This window comes from Entelurus aequoreus, linkage group LG11, assembly GCF_033978785.1.
Source record: "Entelurus aequoreus isolate RoL-2023_Sb linkage group LG11, RoL_Eaeq_v1.1, whole genome shotgun sequence".
Taxonomy (NCBI): Eukaryota; Metazoa; Chordata; class Actinopteri; order Syngnathiformes; family Syngnathidae; genus Entelurus; species Entelurus aequoreus.
The window spans coordinates 12,508,003-12,528,841 of record NC_084741.1 but is presented as its reverse complement, the minus strand read 5'-3'; the positions used below and the strand labels follow the sequence as shown (position 1 = coordinate 12,528,841).

At 43.6% G+C, this 20,839-nt stretch overlaps 1 protein-coding gene across 1 annotated transcript in view; it reads right to left on the bottom strand.

Annotated features, from left to right (window-relative positions):
* Window positions 1-20,839, bottom strand: part of si:dkeyp-69b9.3 (myocardin) — a 35,299-nt gene that overhangs the window by 7,522 nt on the left and 6,938 nt on the right. Inside the window, exons 2-8 of the mRNA XM_062064054.1 lie at window positions 19,481-19,534; window positions 19,071-19,126; window positions 18,894-18,960; window positions 18,511-18,818; window positions 12,508-12,630; window positions 7,878-8,037; window positions 3,032-3,176 (exon numbers count right to left, since the gene is read on the bottom strand). Coding sequence (XP_061920038.1) covers window positions 3,032-3,176; window positions 7,878-8,037; window positions 12,508-12,630; window positions 18,511-18,818; window positions 18,894-18,960; window positions 19,071-19,126; window positions 19,481-19,534 — 913 coding nt within the window. The remainder of the gene's footprint in view (window positions 1-3,031; window positions 3,177-7,877; window positions 8,038-12,507; window positions 12,631-18,510; window positions 18,819-18,893; window positions 18,961-19,070; window positions 19,127-19,480; window positions 19,535-20,839) is intronic.

Sequence of the window (20,839 nt, the reverse complement as noted above, 5' to 3'; positions counted from 1 at the left end):
AGTCTCTCCATCGTGTCCTGGGTCTTCCCCGTGGTCTCCTATCGGTCGGAATGCGCCTTAGGCCCTGTCTACATTAAGCCGGATAACTCCTTAAACAAATAATTATTTAGCCTAAGCCCCGTGTCAGCCACACTAACCCATCGTTTAAGGTTCCCCTCCTTGGATAATTGTTTTACACGGGTAAGTGCGCCGTGTATTTCTTGAATCTCTGACTCTTAGCTTTGTGTGGACTCATTGATCGTTGACAAACTGAGTTCAGAGAGGAAGTTACGTCAGAAAGACCGCGCCCCAAACAGGAAATGACGTCGGAAAGAACGCACCACAGCCAGCTTCATATCAACCGGTTTCGTAACTCGGAGGTAACGACTGGAAAGATGGAGGCGAGTCATCCAGACATGCCCGTGCTTCTCCTTCTTCTACATTTACAGACGCTTGTGTGTCCTGAGCATGACGTTAAAGTGCATCCGGCAGTGGAGGCTCCTCTATGGGGTTTTGGGGCACTAGGAGGTTAACCCCTTTACTACTGTTACCCCAGGTGGCCCTTGGCAAAGGCCTAGTACCTGACTGCCCCCTTGCCAGGGATACGGTGAAGACCTCAACGGCGGAGCAGGCGGAAGACGGTAGATGTATGAACCACCACAACGGCTGCGATGGCGGAAGAAGGCACCCTCACATCCATGTGGGCCCAGTTATGGGGAAATAACACCCCAAGACCTCAACGGTGGAACAGGCGGAGGATGATTGCTAACCCTATAGAGCGTCACAACGGCTGGGATGGCGGATGAAGGCTGCAGCAGAAAAGGGTCCCCAGTCGTCTTGGACTCCATGCCACTGGACCCTGACCCTGATCTGTCAAGGATCGTGTGGTGACTGTCTGTGCACCAGTCTCCCCACGTTAAACAAAGTCACGCACAGGCATCCTCCATAAAGGGCTATCCCCCTACAAGGAGGACTGTCATACTCGCTTCGAGTGACCGCCGATGATGATGACAGACGCTTGTGGAAATCACACATGAATACCTTAAGAGAAGGAAACGCGCGATTGCAGCTATTTTTGATGCAACACAGCAATGTTGAGCGACGGTTTTGGATAAGCCCTGGAAGAACGGCAATCTGGCGGGATATGTCTGTCAACGAGTGTGTGCTGTGTGCATGTCAGCTGTGATCCTACTTACCGAAAACTTTGTCCATTTGTCGAAGGAGAGACAACGAGAATGCGGGCTCCCGTGGATGTGATAAAAAGGGTAGCTTGTGCTTTGTATTACCTGGCCGGCGAGGGAAGACTACGGAAAACAGCAAATGCATTTGGACTGGCAAAGCAGACTGTATCAGTTATTGTCCGCCGTGTATGTCCAGTGATTACTCAACATCTTGGTCCAGAGTATATCAAGTTTGCTAACAAGTTGTTCACATGTCCATTAAATATTTGATTAATTTGTGATGGCTCAGGTGTGAGTCACTACAATAGGGCCCCACAGCACGCTGGATTCCACTTAATTGAAATACCACAACACTGGATATTGTTCAGATGAGTTAAATTTAATTTAAGAACTTGCACACAAAGCAACTATGACGTGCACGTTTTCCGCATTGTGTGTGTGTGGGAACTTGTATAAGGTTCGGGGGGGACATACCCTAGATACTTAGCCAGCTTAGTGTAGAAGGAGCAGCAGCTTTACTCTGGGCTCCTCCCGAATGACATAGCTTCTCACCCTATCTCTAAGGGAGAGCCTCACCACCCGACGGAGGAAACTATTTTCGTCCGCTTAAACCTGCGATCTTGTCCTATCGCTCATAACCCAAAGTTCAAGACTATAGGTGAGGATTGGGACATAGATCGGCCGGTGATTTGAGAGCTTCGCCTTGCGGCTCAGTTCCTTTTTCACCACGACGGAGTGATGCTAGGTCCGAATTGGGGGTTTTGATTGATTGATTGAGACTTTTATTTGTAGGTTGCACACTGAATTACATATTCCGTACAATTGACCACTAAATGGTAACACCCGAATAAGTTTTTCAACTTGTTTAAGTCGGGGTCCACTTAAATTGATTTATGATACAGATATATACTATCATAATACAGTCATCACACAAGATAATCACATTGAATTATTTACATTATTTACAATCAGGGGTGTGGAGGGGGTGGGGGGTAGGATATGGACAGCAAGTAGTGGACATATAGAGAGAGAGAAAGAGAGCGAGAGAGAGAGAGAGAGATCAGAAGGCATAAGAAAAAGTATCTGCATTTGATTGTTTACATTTGATGATTAGCAATCCGGGGAGGGTGTTAGTTTAGGGTTGTAGCTGCCTGGAGGTGAACTTTTAGTGCGGTTTTGAAGGAGGATAGAGATGCCCTTTCTTTTATACCTGTTGGGAGCGCATTCCACATTGATGTGGCATAGAAAGAGAATGAGTTAAGACCTTTGTTAGTTCGGAATCTGGGTTTAACGTGGTTAGTGGAGCTCCCCCTGGTGTTGTGGTTATGGCGGTCATTTACGTTAAGGAAGTAGTTTGACATGTACTTCGGTATCAGGGAGGTGTAGTGGATTTTATAGACTAGGCTCAGTGCAAGTTGTTTAACTCTGTCCTCAACCTTGAGCCAGCCCACTTTAGAGAAGTGGGTAGGAGTGAGGTGGGATCTGGGGTGGCGGTCTAGAAGTAACCTGACTAGCTTGTTCTGAGATGTTTGGAGTTTAGATTTGAGGGTTTTGGAGGTGCTAGGGTACCATGCGTAATCGAAAAAGGGTTGAACGAGAGTTCCCGCCAGAATCCTCAAGGTGCTTTTGTTGACCAGAGAGGCGATTCTGTAGAGAAATCTCGTTCGTTGGTTAACCTTTCTGATTACCTTGGTTGCCATTTTATCATATATCGTTACACGTTGTTGTCTACACAAACATCAGTTTGGATGAACAGTCGGTCGGTTAAATGCGAAAATGAAGCTGATTGGTCAAAATGTGCAGGGAAGTTGCAGGGATTGGACAGAAGTATTTCAGTTTTAGTACTTTTCAAGATGACTACTAAAGGTTACCTGTGCACAACAGTGACTTGTTGTTCTTGCTGCTGCTGGTTCTGAATGATTTGCAACTGCAGAAAGACCTGCTGCTGCTTGACCAGATGGGAATAAGCAGGGTCTAGAGGCTGGGAAGGAGGGCTCCTCTGTTTGCTTCCTTCCCCTTGAAAGAAGACAGATTGATTGATTGATTTAAACTTTTATTAGTAGATTGCACAATACAGTTCATATTCCGTACAATTGACCACTAAATGGTAACACCCCAATAAGTTTTTCAACTTGTTTAAGTCGGGGTCCACGTTAATCAATTCATGGTAAGCATTGAAACCATAGAGCAGAGGTGTCCAAAGTGCGGGCACCAGGAAGGAGGAGGGGGGAGATTTGTGGCCCGCAGCTTGTTTTTCAACAGCCCATTCTAAATATTCTCATACAGAAAAAAAAGTGGAATAAAAGAGCAAACAGGTGAAATGTTACGAGAAAAAGTTGCAATGTTGACTCTAATAACACAAAGCTGCCAAGCAGGCTGTTGTTGTTGTTGTTTTTTTACTTTAAAACTGTCATTACTCAAAAAATAATAATGACTCAAAATCAGTGTTCTTATGAATTGTTGACCTAGTAATTATTTTGCAGCAAATATTCCTCTTTGAAATATTTTTTGAGGGGAAAATATTGCATATTATTATTGCCATTTAAAAGGGATACAATTAAAAAAAAATTAAACATAAAGACAATAATAAAAATGTATAATCAACGAATAGATCTAACGTTGATGAAGAGATTTTTGTTTTGAAAGTGGAAAAAATACGTATGATTTCATTTTGAAACTTTTATGGGTGGGGCCCTTTTGTATTCCTGAAAATTTTATTGGGTCTTTTTTTTAAACCCTTTGCACAAAAAAATAATGAGTCAAAATCAATGTTGTTATGAATTATTGACCAATTTAAAGGCCTACTGAAATGATTTTTTTTTATTTAAACGGGAATAGCAGATCCACTCTATGTGTCATACTTGATCATTTCGCGATATTGCCATATTTTTGCTGAAAGGATTTAGTAGAGAAAATCGACGATAAAGTTCGCAACTTCTGCTCGCTGATAAAAAAAAAGCCTTGCCTGTACCGGAAGTAGCGTGACGTCACAGGAGCTAGTATTCCTCACAATTCCCCATTGTTTACAATTGAGCGAGAGAGATTCGGACCGAGAAAGTGACGATTACCCCATTAATTTGAGCGAGGATGAAAGATTCGTAGATGAGGAACGTTACAGTGAAGGACTTGAGAGGCAGTGATGGACGTATCTTTTTTCGCTCTGACCGTAACTTAGGTACAAGCTGGCTCATTGGATTCCACACTCTCTCCTTTTTCTATTGTGAATCACGGATTTGTATTTTAAACCACCTCGGATACTATATCCTCTTGAAAATGAGAGTCGAGCACGCGAAATGGACATTTAAAGTGACTTTTATCTCCAAGACAATACATCGGTGACACACTTAGCTACTGAGCTAACGTGATAGCATCGTTCTCAAATGAAGATAGAAACAAAATAAATAAACCCCTGACTGGAAGGATAGACAGAAGACCAACAATACTATAAAACCATGTACATGTAACTACACGGTTAAAAATTCTCAGCCTGGTAAGGCTTAACTATGCTGTTGCTAACGACGCTAAGGCTAATTAAGCAACTTAGCAACCGGACCTCACAGAACTATGATAAAACATTAGCGCTCCACCTACGCCATCCAGCCCTCATCTTCCCATCAACAGCCGTGCTCACCTGCATTCCAGCGATCAACGGCGCGACGAAGGACTTCATCCGTGGGTTTGGCGGCAAGCATCGGCTAGGCGTCTTCTAAGTAAGTAGTCCTTGTTGTGTTGCTGTAAGTATTGTACTTAGCCGCTAAGACACCGATCGATCCCACCTACAACGTTCTTCTTTGCAGCCTCCATTGTTCATTAAACAAATTGCAAAAGATTCACCAACACAGATGTCCAGAATACTGTGGAATTTTGTCGAAGAAAACAAGAGGTTTTTCTATCGTGTCCGATGGGGTCCAACCACTTCCGTAGATTTTCTGACGTCACGCGCATAATTAATATCCAAAGGAGTTTTTCAACCGGAAGTGTGGCAGGAATTTTAAAATTGCACTTTATAAGTTAACCCGGCCGTATTGGCATGTGTTGCAATGATAAGATTTCATCATTGATATATAAACTATCAGACTGCGTGGTTGGTAGTAGTGGGTTTCAGTAGGCCTTTAAGGGTCCACTTACTTCACATCACATTCAATTTAGATAAGGGGTAAATATTGCTTATTTTGTGGTTTTGCCATAAAAACAGGGTTTTCTTGAACAAAAAAGGCATAAAACAAAGAAAGAACTTTATATTGACAGATGGATCTAAAGTTGATTTCTAGAGATTTAAGTGTTTAAACTGAAAAAATAATGTCACTTTATTTTAAAACTTTCATTAGTGGGGCCCTTTTGTATCGCTGAGAATTTTAGACAGATTTTTTTTTTAAAGCCTTTTCACACAAAAAAAAGAATGAATCAAAATCAATGTTGTTATGAATAATGACATATTTAAGGGTCCACTTACTTGACATTTTTTGGGGTAAATATTGCATATTTTGTGTTTTTGCCATTAAAAAACAGGGTTTTCTTGATTAAAAAAGGCATAAAACTTTATATTGACAGATCTAAAGTTGATTGAGAGCTTTAAGCGTTGAAAGTGAAAAAAAAAAAAAAAATTATAATTTTTGTCTGATTTTTTTTTTTAAAGCCTTTGCATACAAAAAAATAATGAATCAGATTCAATGTTGTACCTATTTAAGGGTCCATTAAATTTTGACATTTTTGTGAGTGAATATTGCATATTTTGTGTTTTTGCTACAAAAACTGGGTTTTCTTGAACAAAAAAGGCATACAACATAAACAAATACAACTTTATATTGACAGATAGATCTAGTTGATCTAGAGCAGAGGTGTCAAACTCATTTTAGCTGAGGGGCCACATGGAGGAAAATCTATTCCCAAGTGGGCTGGACTGGTGAAATCACGGCATGATAACATAAAAATTAAGACCACTTCAGATTGTTTTCTGTGTTTAAAAATAGACCGAGCACATTGAGAAAATGTACAAATCATTATGGGGTTTTTACACTTACATGTTGCGGTTAATAGTTCTCTATCTATATTTGTCGTTATTTTTACTTTCTGAATAAATTAATTGAGTCTGGCAGAGTTTTAAAATGCTCAAATTGGTGTTAAAGGCCTACTGAAACCCACTACTACCGACCACGCAGTCTGATAGTTTATATATCAATGATGAAATCTTAACATTGCAACACATGCCAATACGGCCGGGTTAACTTATAAAGTGCAATTTTAAATTTCCCGCCACACTTCCGGTTGAAAACATCTAGATATGATGACGTATGCGTGTGACGTAAACGGTTCATAGAAGTATTGGTACCCCATTGAATACAATACAAAAAAGCTCTGTTTTCATTTCAAAATTCCACAGTATTCTGGACATGTGTGTTGGTGAATCTTTTGCAATTTGTTTAATGAACAATGAAGACTGCAAAGAAGAAAGTTGTAGGTGGGATCGGTGTATTAGCGGCGGACTACAGCAACACAACCAGGAGGACAGAGATGGATAGCAGACGCGCCAGCCGGCGAACTCACCTTAACTTCCTCCGTCTTGCCGACCGCATCTGTGATCGGGTGAAGTCCTTCGTCGCACCGTCGATCGCTGGAACGCAGGTGAGCACGGGTGTTGATGAGCAGATGAGGGCTGGCTGGCGTAGGTGGATAGCTAATGTTTTTAGCATAGCTCTGTGAGGTCCGGTTGCTAAGTTAGCTACAATGGCGTCGTTAGCAACAGCATTGTTAACCTTCGCCAGGCTGGGAAGCATTAACCGTGTATTTACATGTACATGGTTTAATAGTATTGTTGATCTTCTGTCTATCCTTCCAGTCAGGGATTTATTTATTTTGTTTCTATATGCAGTTAAGCACGATGCTATCACGTTAGCTCCGTAGCTAAAGTGTTTCGTTGATGTATTGTCGTGGAGATAAAAGTCACTGTGAATGTCCATTTCGCGTTCTCGACTCTCATTTTCAAGAGGATATAGTATCCGAGGTGGTTTAAAATACAAATCCGTGATCCACAATAGAAAAAGGAGAGAGTGTGGAATCCAATGAGCCAGCTTGTACCTAAGTTACGGTCAGAGCGAAAAAAGTTATGTCTTGCACTGCATTCTAGTCCTTCACTCTCACGTTCCTCATCCACAAATCTTTCATCCTCGCTCAAATTAATGGGGTAATTGTCGCTTTCTCGGTCCGAATCGCTCTAGCTGCATTGAAAACAATAGGAAAATTTGAGGAGCCTTTCAACTGACTACGTCACGCTACTTCCAGTAGGGGCAAGGCTTTTTTTTAATCAGAAACCAAAAGTTGCGATCTTTATCGTCGTTGTTCTCTACTAAATCCTTTCAGCAAAAATATGGCAATATCGCAAAATGATCAAATATGACACAGAATGGATCTGCTATCCCCGTTTAAATACAAAAAAATAATTTCAGTAGGCCTTTAAATTAAACCATCAGAAGATAAAATAATAATATTAAAAATCTAATTACAAGATGTTATTAATATAATGTACTATTTTTTCTCAATTGATGTACTAACATGTGATTGCACACCAAGTTAGAAGGGGACACACAATATTTCAGCCAAGAAAATGGGTCCCCAGCCTTTAGCACAACACGAAATGTACAGATTATCAAAAGCATTTTTTTTGGACACCCCTGGTCGAGAGCAAGTTTTGACGAATCTGTGTTGAAAGGAATACTTTACCTCCAACCCCAGAACCTCTTCTCTGGTCCGGAGGAATGTACTGGTGATACTTGAGTTTCTTCATTTTGGGTTTGCTGTCCCGCGGCTTCCGTGAGCGACCGAGGTGCTTGAGGTTGAAGGCGGACGTCAGGGAAGGGGAAGGACTCGGAGGCCGAGCTGTCTGTGAACGTTGAAAAGCAGCGTCTGAGGTTAGCGGGTACCAGAGAGTGTCGCTGCTGTTTTCATGTCTGACAGCGTCAAAGTTCAAGTCTCAACAAATGGCCAACAAATCTCCAGATGACGGCACATGCTGGCTCCGACGCAGTGCGTGCATGTGCTTGACCTGCGCCGTGCTCCCCAAGGGCTGCAATTTGACAGTAATGAATGCATCACATCTTGTTAAGGTGAGGACCTTCACTTCTCTCCTTAAACGTGTGCAAATTCTACTTGCATGTGCATGATTAATATAATATCTAATACTAATTGGGATGCAAGAAAGTAAAAATGTTTACTGCTGCGCAATGCATAGTGACAGGAGTTGTAGACTTTCTGCTGTTTTCACTAATGTAGTATATGCTAGCCTATAAAATAACATGTTCTCCATACGAACCTTAATTTGGAGCAAGCAGGCAGCCAGTTTGGGTGAACACTGGTGCATCATTGAATAATAAAGTATGGACATTTAGTGTGACAGGAGTTGAAGACTATGTGCCGTTTTACAAATGTATCTGCTAGCCCAGTGGTCCCCAACCTTTTTGTAGCTGCGGACCGGTCAACGCTTGAAAATGTGTCCCACGGACCAGGGGGGGGACGGTTTAAAAAAATATATATATATATTTTTTTTTACATAAATAAATACAATCATGTGTGCTTACGGACTGTATCCCTGCAGACTGTATTGATCTACATTGATATATAATGTATATATTGTGTTTTTTATGTTGATTTCATTAAAAAAAAAAAAAGTTTTTTTTTTAATTTCTTGTGCGGCCCGGTACCAATCGGTCCGCGGACCGGTACCGGGCCACGGCCCGGTGGTTGGGGACCACTGTGCTAGCCTATGGAATAACATGTGCTCCATTAGGTAAAGGTTTTCATTACTTTGGAGCAAGCAGGCAGCTAGTTTGGGTGAACCGTGGTCCATCATTGTGGGCGGATAATAGAGTATAAACATTTAGTGTGACACGTGACAGGAGTTGTAGACTTTGTGCTGTTTTCACTCATGTAGTATCTGCTAGCCTACAATATGACATGTTCTCCATAAGGTAGGGTTTACCATAATTTGGAGCAAGCAGGCAGCCAGTTGGGGTGAACACTGGTGCATCATTGGATAATAAAGTATGTACATTTAGTGTGACAGGAGTTGAAGACTATGTGCTGTTTTACAAATGTATCTGCTAGCCTATGAAATAACATGTTCTCCATTAAGTAAAGGTTTTCATTTCTTTGGAGAGAGCAGGCAGCTACTTTGGGTGAACCATCATTGTGGGCGGATAATAAAGTATGGACATATAGTGTGACATGTGACAGGAGTTGTAGACCATGTGCTGTTTTTACTATTGTAGTATCTGATAGCCTACGAAATAACATGTTCTCCATAAGTTGAAGGTTTAGAGCAAGCATGCAGCAAATTCGGGTGAACAGTGGTCTGTCATTTTGGGCGGATAATAAAGTTTGGACATTTATTGTGACACGTGACAGGAGTTGTAGACTATGTGCTGTTTTTCTAGTGTAGTATCTGCCAGCCTACAAAATAACATGTTGTCCATAAGGTGAAGGTTTACATTTCTTTAGAGCAAGCAGTCAGCAAATTTGGTTGAACAGTGGACCATCATTGTGGGCGGATTATAAAGTATGGACATTTAGTGTGACACGTGACAGGAATTGAAGACTAGGGGCTGTTTTACTAATGCATTTGCTAGCCTATGAAATGACATGTTCTCCATTAAAAGCGGTAGCGGCTTTTGCTGCGGTTGCCGTGGTTAAATTCGAGCCGTGGACCTCCCACCAGATAGGACCCTGAAATCTGTCAATGGTATACACAGAGTCAAGCCCCCTCTCCATGAGTAGAATTTAAAAAAAAAAAAAAATACCAAAAACTTCTGAAAGTATCTCTTGTTCATTTTATTTGATAAGACATCCTACATTAAGAAGTCTATATCTAGAAATCAGCAGGACTTATAAGGTAGAAGTATTTTATTCTGAAAACAAGCATTATTAGGGCCCATGAAAGGGCCTCACTGAACGCATTCAGTGAATATTATTGTATTGACCATGATGATGAATGCAGTTTCACTGAAGCTGCCTGAGTTCTGAGAATCTTCCGCGACTGCATGGTTTTCCCAGGCCGAAGCACAGTTTGTGCTGCGTGGTATCACCAAGGACGACACAATTATATTATGTCGTTTTATTCCTCCCTCGTGAGTGCAACGACAACCAGAGTGGTTAGCGTCCTTACGCGTCCACCGGAGGGGAACAAGTGTCTCACGTTGAAGGCTCACCTCTTAAGGACATTCCAACTTTCCGATGCGGTGAGAGCTTATATGCCTTTTTTCCTTGCAGGGGCTCTGCCACACCAGGGCTCCACTGGCACCGTTATGGTTCCGGAACGCCGTTTTGACCATGTCAACGTGTACCTGGTCGGGCCTCTCCCATCTTCGCGCAGGTGCATATACCTCCTCAAGATGGTCGACAGTACCACCCGCTGGCCGGAGGCAGTACCTCTGATGTCAGCCACCTCCGTAGAGGTGGCGCGCGCGTTTATTAGGACGTGGGTTGCCCGTTTCGGTACCCCGTCGGACATCTCATCCGACCGGGGCTCCCAGTTCCCTTCTGAGCTCTGGGCTGTTGTGGCGGAGAGCTTGGGAGTGAAACTCCACCACACGATGGCGTATCACCCACAGGCCAATGGTATGTGTGAGCGGTTTAACCGGTCCATGAAGGCAGTGCTCAAGACAGCGATTGGGTAGACAAACTCCCTTAGGTGATGCTGAGGCTTCGGACTTCCCCCAGAGTTGGGGTATGGCCAGCCTTTGCGAGTGCCAGGTGACTTTATTCCTAACACTACGGCACCCTGGTCCGCCGGTGAGCAGCGAGCTGCTCTCCTCGATGGCGCCAAGGTTTTTGCCCCCAACATCGCCTTACGCCGTCTCATGTTCCCGCTCCTTTACGAAGGGCGGCATTTGTTTTTGTTCGCCACGACACCCACCGCGGCCCCCACCAGCCTCCTTACGATGGGCCATTCCGCGTCCTCGAGAGCGGAGACAACATTGCCTGTTGGATGTCGGGGGTCGGTCTGAACGAATCACGGTGGACCGGCTTAAAGCGGCCCACTTGGATCTTAGGCCCCTTCTACACTAAGCTGGCTAAGGTTATACAGGGTATAACCCACCTAACCTTATCCCTGTCCACACACACTCAATGCCGTCGTTTAAGACCCCCTCTGTCCAAGGCGACCTAGTACGCATGCGTGGAAAATGCACACGTCATAGTCACCTCCAGTGTTGCTTTGTGTGCAAGTTCTTAAATAAAATTCAAGCTCTCAATTTATCGGTCGATCTACGTTCCCATCCTCACCAATGGTAAAGAGCTTTGGGTTATGACCGAAAGGCCAAGATCACAGGTACAAGCGGCCGGAATCCACCAATGGTGATGAGCTTTGGGTTATGACCGAAAGGACAAGATCACAGGTACAAGCGGCCGGAATGAGTTTCCTCCGCCGGGTGGCGGGACTCTCCCTTAGAGATAGGGTGAGAAGCTCTGCCATCCGGGAGGAGCTCAAAGTAAAGCCGCTGCTCCTCCACGTGGAGAGGAGCCAGATGAGGTGGTTCGGGCATCTGGTCAGGATGCCACCTAGGGAGGTGTTTAGGGCACGTCCGACCGGTAGGAGGCCACGGGGAAGACCCAGGACACGTTGGGAAGACTATGTCTCCCGGCTAGCCTGGAAACGCCTCGGGATCCCCCGGTAAGAGCTGGACGAAGTGGCTGGGGAGAGGGAAGTCTGGGGGTTTGAACTCAACCTACCGATCTCAGGGCGGACACACTAACCACAAGGCCACTGAGCAGGTCATTATTAAGCTTTTTAGGCTAAATCATTATTTGTTTAAGGAGTTATCCGGCTTAATGTAGACAGGGCCAGCCGGTTACCATGGCCATACCCCAGCGCCTGGGTCGTCTGCCCGCTATGCCTGTGCCCCATGATAATTTTCCACATCCTTCCGCGGACCTTCAACAGTGCAGATGCCATGCCGGTACCCCCTGCAGACTCCCCGCCGTTGGTACCAGTCCAGCGCACCCGGTCTGGCCGGCTCGTCTATGCCCCTGTCCATTGACTGTTTCTTTTTTTTGGGATGGCGAATTCTGGGGGGATGTGTGTAGCGGTTGCTTTGAGGACATAATTCACCACACCTGTTTACTTGACTTTGTCGTCATTATTCACTGCCATTGTTTTATTGTGCACATAACAATGTTGTTCTTGTTTACATACATATTTGCAGTTAAGAGTGAGTAAGTGACCGTCGAGATTTACCCAAAGGTGGGGGTTTGTTGTGACCGCCATTTTGAGTCGCTTTGTGTAACAGGATTCTTCTGCTCTTTGGTTGAATAAACGGCGCACACGTTCCGTGTGTCAAAGATATTTCTCCCACCGTACCTTTGGCAGCAGCGGCGTGGTCTGAGAGATCAGGAAGATCCCGGTTGGTCTGCTGGTGGTCGCCGTGGAGTTGCTCATTGGTGAACTGATTCCCTCGGTTGCCGGTAGAAACGCCAAACCAGTCTAAAGGGATAAGAAATGTGTAAAAACTAAAGAAAGTGTGATACAAACAAAATGTACTTCCTGAATATACGCCCCCTAGTGGCTGAGAACCGTGGAGGGTCTTGGTCCAGTCCTTACTGGACCAAGACTATCCCACAATGAGAAAATGGTGTGGTTGCAGTGCAGTCCACGAAAAAATAAGGTAAAAAAAAAACAACTCTCGAGGGAAACAAAGAAGACAAAGGACATAAAATACATGAAAGAGAACAGAGCTGATGCAACCAGTTGACACTTCAGCGGCGTCGCCTCCACACACAGCGACAAAAGTAAAACACGAAAAATAAGCATTAGACAACACAAAGTGGGAACGGGATTTAAAATGGCCCCATTGGTCGCGGTTTACCTGACACATGAAGCATGACGAAATGCCGGCTTGCACTGTCCACTTTGGCCACCAGATGGAACTAGAGTGTTGAATATTGTGTGAAGTGAAGTGAATTAAAATTATATAGCGCTTTTCTCTAGTCACTCAAAGCGCTTTTACATAGTGAAACCCAATATCTAAGTGACATTTAAAGCAGTGTGGGTGTCATTGGGAGCAGGTGGGTAAAGTGTCTTGCCCAAGGACACAACGGAAGAGACTTGGATGGCGGAAGCGGGGATCGAACGTCGAACCCTCAAGTTGCTAGCACGGCTACTTTACCAACCGAGCTATACCGCCCCAGTCGGGGCGATATAGCGATATTGGAGTCGCCACAAAACATATTCTAAAATATGTTTTGTGGCGACTCCAACTTTGACCACAGCATCGGTTGCTATGTAGGGTGGCGCTTTCTACCATTTTCAGCGGACTGTGTGGAATGACTCACCCACCCGCTTCCTCTCACGCGAGATCCATCCAGGAATGGTGCCGTGTGAATCCAACTCAAAACGTCAAAAACAAAACAATTTCAACACAGTTTTCATTTTTCTTTGAAACAGTTAGAGGGAAGAGTCAAATAAAAATTCCATTATTGCAAAATGATTATATTTAAAAATTATTTTATTCATATTTAGCCTGCTTTTTTGGGGGGTTTGTTTTTTATACGTACCATTATGTTTAAAATGATCAATGATAAGATAACACAATTACCCTAAAACAAGTAAAATGACCACAAAAAAAAATCTTATTTTTTATTGCAAATATTTTTAAAACAACATTAGTAACTCTCGTTTAAAGTTTTCATGAAAAATAATTCATCATTAAAAATATGTTCCATATTAACCTGAACACAAAAACCACACAAACTATTTCAACCAGCGTTGTTACTTTTCAGTAAGGATGTGAATGAAGTCACAAGATAATTTTTTAGACTATTATTATTTTATTACTATTGTATACTTGTAGCTCCTAGTCGTGACCATCCACTTGCATTGGGGCCAAGTAGTGCAGTTACCAGCGAGGACCACAAGATGGAGCGACACTTTTGAATACTGCCCTGTCCTCGTGTGTCATTACCATGATTAGGGTTGGCTATCTTTCATTTTTAAACCGATACGGTACCGAAAAAAATACAACATTTTATTGCTAAATAAAATTACAAATTTGCTGACAGGCTCCAGCACCCCCCGCGATCCCAAAAGGGACAAGCGGTAGAAAATGGATGGATGATTGTGATAACTGCTGTCCACCTATATCTTATTTTATTATCGTCATATTATCATCTGCAAGTATGACAATAAGTTGCAATTACAGTTGCAAGTCCAAGACTCTAGATGGCAGTAGTGTATAGTTTATGGTGGGTTTTTTTGTTGCGCCCTAAAAAGTGTTAATACTGTAAGTAGTAAACTAATTACGCTCTAGCTGTTTCATTGGAATGTTCATCTTTGTTGTTGTTTTCATCAACAAATTTGGAGGTGTTGAAATGACTGCTTGTATCACACATGACATCACACACATGTAAACCCGCTGCAGGGCTGCTTGTATCGCACATAATATAACACACAAGTAGACATGTTGCAGGACTGCTTGTCTCGCACATGATATCCCATAAAAGTTGACCTGCTGCAGGACTACTTGTATCGCACAGGATATCACACACAGGTGAACGCGCTTCAGGACTGATTGTATCGCACTTGATATCGCACACGTGTCAGGCTTCAGGACTGCTCGGATCGCACATGATATCACACACAAGTAGATATGTTGCAGGAATGATTGTATCGCGCTTTATATGACACACAAGTAAACACTTTCTTGGACCGCTTGTATCGCACACGATGTCACACACAGGTAAACACGCTGCAGGACTGCTTGTATCGCCCATGATATCACACACAAGTAAACACGCTGTAGAAGTGATTGTATAGCACATGATATCACACACAAGTAAACACCTTCTGGGGCTGCTTGTATCGTACATGATATCACACACAAGTAAACACTCTGCAGGAGTGATTGTATCGCACATGATATCAAACACAAGTAAACATGCTGCAGGACAGCTTGTATCGCACATGATATCACACATAAGTAAACACCCTCCAGAACTGCTTGTATCGCACATGATATTACACTTAAGTAAACACTCTTCAGAACTGCTTGTATCGCACATGATATCACACACAAGTAAACACCTTCCGGGACTGCTTGTATCGCACATGATATCACACGTAAGTAAACACCCTCCAGAACTGCTTGTATCGCACATGATATCACACCCAAGTAAACACTGTCCAGGACTACTTGCATCGGACATGATATCACACATAAGTAAACACCCTCCAGGACTGATTGTATCATACATGATATTACGCACAAGTAAACACTCTGCAGGACTGCTTGTATCACACATGATATCACACACAAGTAAACACGCTGCAAGACTGTTTGTATCGCACATGATATCACACACAAGTACTCTGCAGGACTGCTTGTATCACACATGATATCACACACAAGTAAACACCCTGCAGGACTGCTTGTATCGCACATGATATAACACACAAGTAAACACCTTCCGGGACTGCTTGTATCGCACATTATTATTACACACAAGTAAACACCCTGCAGGACTGCTTGTATCGCACATGATATCACACACAAGTAAACACCTTCCGGGACTGCTTGTATCGCACATTATTATTACACACAAGTAAACACTCTGCAGGACTGCTTGTTTCGCACATGTTATCACACACAAGTAAACTCGCTGCAGGACTGCATGTTTCGCACATGATATCACACCCAAGTAAACACCCTGCAGGACTGCTTGTATCGCACATGATATCACACACAAGTAAACACCTTCCATGACTGCTTGTATCACACATAACATTACACACAAGTAAACACTCTGCAGGACTGCTTGTATCGCACATGATATCACACATAAGTAAACACCTTCCGGGACTGCTTGTATCGCACATGATACCACACACAATTAAACACCTTCCAAGGCTGCTTGTATCGCACATTATTATTACACACAAGTAAACACTGCAGGACTGCTTGTTTCGCACATGTTATCACACACAAGTAAACACGCTGCAGGACTGCATGTGTCGCACATGACATCACACCCAAGTAAACACCCTGCAGGACTGCTTGTATCGCACATGATATCACACACAAGTAAACACCTTCCAGGACTGCTTGTATCACACATAATATTACACACAAGTAAACACCTTCCAGGACTGCTTGTATCACACATAATATTACACAAAAGTAAACACTCTGCAGGACTGCTTGTATCACACATGATATCACACACAAGTAAACACGCTGCAAGACTGTTTGTATCGCACATGATATCACACACAAGTACTCTGCAGGACTGCTTGTATCGCACATGATATCACACACAAGTAAACACCTTCCGGGACTGCTTGTATCGCACATGATATCACACACAAGTAAACACCTTCCGGGACTGCTTGTATCGCACATTATTATTACACACAAGTAAACACGCTGCAGGACTGCATGTTTTGCACATGATATCACACCCAAGTAAACACCCTGCAGGACTGCTTGTATCGCACATGATATCACACACAAGTAAACACCTTCCAGGACTGCTTGTATCACACATAATATTACACACAAGTAAACACTCTGCAGGACTGCTTGTATCGCACATGATGTCACACACAAGTAAACACCTTCCGGGACTGCTTGTATCGCACATGATATCACACACAAGTAAACACCTTCCGGGACTGCTTGTATCGCACATTATTATTACACACAAGTAAACACGCTGCAGGACTGCATGTTTCGCACATGATATCACACCCAAGTAAACACCTTCCAGGACTGCTTGTATCACACATAATATTACACACAAGTAAACACTCTGCAGGACTGCTTGTATCGCACATGATATCACACACAAGTAAACACCTTCCGGGACTGCTTGTATCGCACATGATACCATACACAAGTAAACACCTTCCAAGACTGTTTGTATCGCACATTATATCACACACAAGTACTCTGCAGGACTGCTTGTATCGCACATGATATCACACACAAGTAAACACCTTCCGGGACTGCTTGTATCGCACATGATATCACACACAAGTAAACACCTTCCGGGACTGCTTGTATCGCACATTATTATTACACACAAATAAACACTCTGCAGGACTGCTTGTATCGCACATGTTATCACACACAAGTAAAGACGCTGCAGGACTGCATGTTTCGCACATGATATCACACCCAAGTAAACACCTTCCAGGACTGCTTGTATCACACATAATATTACACACAAGTAAACACTCTGCAGGACTGCTTGTATCGCACATGATATCACACACAAGTAAACACCTTCCGGGACTGCTTGTATCACACATGATACCACACACAAGTAAACACCTTCCAAGGCTGCTTGTTTCGCACATGTTATCACACACAAGTAAACACTCTGCAGGACTGCTTGTTTCGCACATGTTATCACACACAAGTAAACACGCTGCAGGACTGCATGTATCGCACATGATATCACACCCAAGTAAACACCCTGCAGGACTGCTTGTATCGCACATGATATCACACACAAGTAAACACCTTCCAGGACTGCTTGTATCACACATAATATTACACACAAGTAAACACTCTGCAGGACTGCTTGTATCGCACATTATATCACACACAAGTAAACACGCTGCAAGACTGTTTGTATCGCACATGATATCACACACAAGTACTCTGCAGGACTGCTTGTATCGCACATGATATCACACACAAGTAAACACCTTCCGGGACTGCTTGTATCGCACATGACATCACACACAAGTAAACACCTTCCGGGACTGCTTGTATCGCACATTATTATTACACACAAGTAAACACTCTGCAGGACTGCTTGTATCGCACATTATTATTACACACAAGTAAACACTCTGCAGGACTGCATGTATCGCACATGTTATCACACACAAGTAAACACGCTGCAGGACTGCATGTTTTGCACATGATATCACACCCAAGTAAACACCCTGCAGGACTGCTTGTATCGCACATGATATCACACACAAGTAAACACCTTCCAGGACTGCTTGTATCGCACATGATATCACACACAAGTAAACACCTTCCAGGACTGCTTGTATCACACATAATATTACACACAAGTAAACACTCTGCAGGACTGCTTGTATCGCACATGATATCACACACAAGTAAACACCTTCCGGGACTGCTTGTATCGCACATGATACCACACACACAAGTAAACATGCTGCAGGACTGCTTGTATCGCACATGATATCACACACAAGTAAACACGCTGCAGGACTGCTTGTATCGCACCTGACATCACACATTTTACCTGCAAGCTCATACAATCACGCACTTTTTGATAATATCGGACCGATTTTGGATATCAACATCTGGATGCCCCGTTTCCTTACCTGAGTGTGACCCGGGCTGTGGTTGAGGGGCGTGGCCGCAGACGACAAGTCACTCTGTGATTGGCTATCCGCTGTTGCCACGGCCGCCGCCTGCCGAGCCCTCAGCGAGGAGGCAGAGGAGGAAGTGGCGGAGCAGCGGGAGACGTCATCTTCAAAGACGTCCGCGGCGGGCGGGAAAACGGCGGCGCCGTTCCCCGGGGGCGGTTTGTCTCTGCGCCCCTGTGGTCCAGGTGGATCTTGGATCCCCTCTCTGAGGTCCTGGACCCGGCGAGACTTCCTCTGCCTGGGGACGCCGCAGTCGCTCCTTTCTGAGGGACGTATCGGAGGAAGGTGAAGATGGTCAATGTTTGGCGAGAAAGACGTGGAAGTGGGCGGGGCATCACCTTGTGCAGTTTCAGCCTTGACGCCACTAGGGGGCGTCTTCTGGGCGGCGCCCTCGTCTGTTAAACGCTGCATCGGGTTTTTCACAAATAGGAAAATAACATCAAAAATTAGATAATAATCACGTGTGAAGTTATTACAGCGTTGAAGGCGGAGCCAAAGAGCACGACGCTACTCACCAGAGCGCCACTCTTGTCCATCTCTTTATCCTGACAGGAAGTAGAGGATTTTGAGCCTGAGAAAAAGAAAACAATAAATGTATATGTAACGTTAAAAATCAGACCAGTTACAATTTACTCTAAATTCATGCACAGGAGGATTATAATTGTATCAATTACTGGGTGGATCTCGTGTGAGAGGAAGAGGGGGTTAATCATTTTGCAACGCAGTCTGCTGAAAATAATGGAAAGTGCCACTCCACATATCAACTGCTGTCAAAATTAAAATTGCTGCAAAGCACATTTTTAAGTTATTCAACAGTCTAATAAGTCACGTTTCATGTGTCGGGTAAAAAAGCCACAAGTGGGGCCACATGACTCCCGTTCCTCACGTAGACGTACGTAGCATCACAAGCGGGACGAAAACTAACCGGGGTCCGCATGGATCTCACTCTGCCTTCGGTTCTGGATCCTCAACTGCAGCACTGGAAGACAAAGAGAAAGTGATGAGTCGGCAGATGTGTACAAAAACGGGCTTTAATTGGCAAGTGTGGGACAGTCAGAAGTGAAATAAAACACGGGAGTCGACTTGTGTTACCAAGTGACACACACACAGACAGGTGATACCCATGGTGCATTGCAGTGAGATGCCCACCGGGGGTAGGGGGGGGTCCTCCTGAGAGTGGCGTCGACGGCAGCTATTTATCCCTCACCGTGTCTATTTCGGGTATCGAACTACCATCCCCCCTTTCAGCTGTCCACAGGCGTCCCCCGCTGCTGACCGCGCTCGCCCAACTCCCGCCCCGCTAAAGTCAGAATCTCGCTCTATAAGAAGTGGAGTCAAGACCGGGGAGAGATCAAGGAGTGATATCACTCTGGTATCGCCATGAGCCACAGACGCCCCGCTTCGGCCCAGCCCCCCGACGACAATCACAGAAACGTGACTCGAGGGTTTGGGTCTGCCTGACCATTCAAATGTTTGATCGCGATTAATCGCAGAGTTAATTCGTAATTGTTTACAATATTTTCATTTTTATTGACTTTATCTTTAGACAGGTGCTCAGCTATAATACACTTTCCCACCACTTGGGGCAGTAATGACGACATCAAACAAACAGAAGAAGTCTGGAGCTAAAGTCATAGGAGTTTCTTCAGTGCAAAAATTATGACTCAAGTGGTGAAACTGTATTTTTATTTGCACTTAAATGTTATTGACAGTTTATTTAAGAAACGTTTATTGTTATTTATCGTTAATTTAGCATATTTAGTTTTTATGAGCCCCTTCTTATGCAGTATATTTGGTTAGTACTTATTGTTCTAATCAGCCTGACCTAATCCTAAGGTTTTTGTGTGAAATGAATAATAATCTTTGTGATGAACACATGCTTTCTTATCATTTGACAAGGTTATAATATCAGATATAATTATTAAATACCAATCGATAGTAAAATTACTAATTCAGTATTAATATTTGAGTGGGGCCCCGGGCCCCTCTGTAGTGGAAGAGTTGGGCCCCGGAGGTCAAAAAGGTTAAAAAATCCCTGCCGGTGTTTCTTAATCCCACCCCCTGGAGGAGCACTGTAATACACTTTCCCACCACTTGTGGCAGTAATGACGACATCAAACAAACAGAAGAAGTCTGGAGCTGAAGTCATAGAGAAGTTTCTTCAGCGCAAAAATTATGACTAAAGTGTTAAAGCTGTATTTTCATTTGCACTTTCATTGTAATAACAGTTTATATATATAAAAAACCCAACATATTTTTATTTATTATCAACTTTGTTAGAACA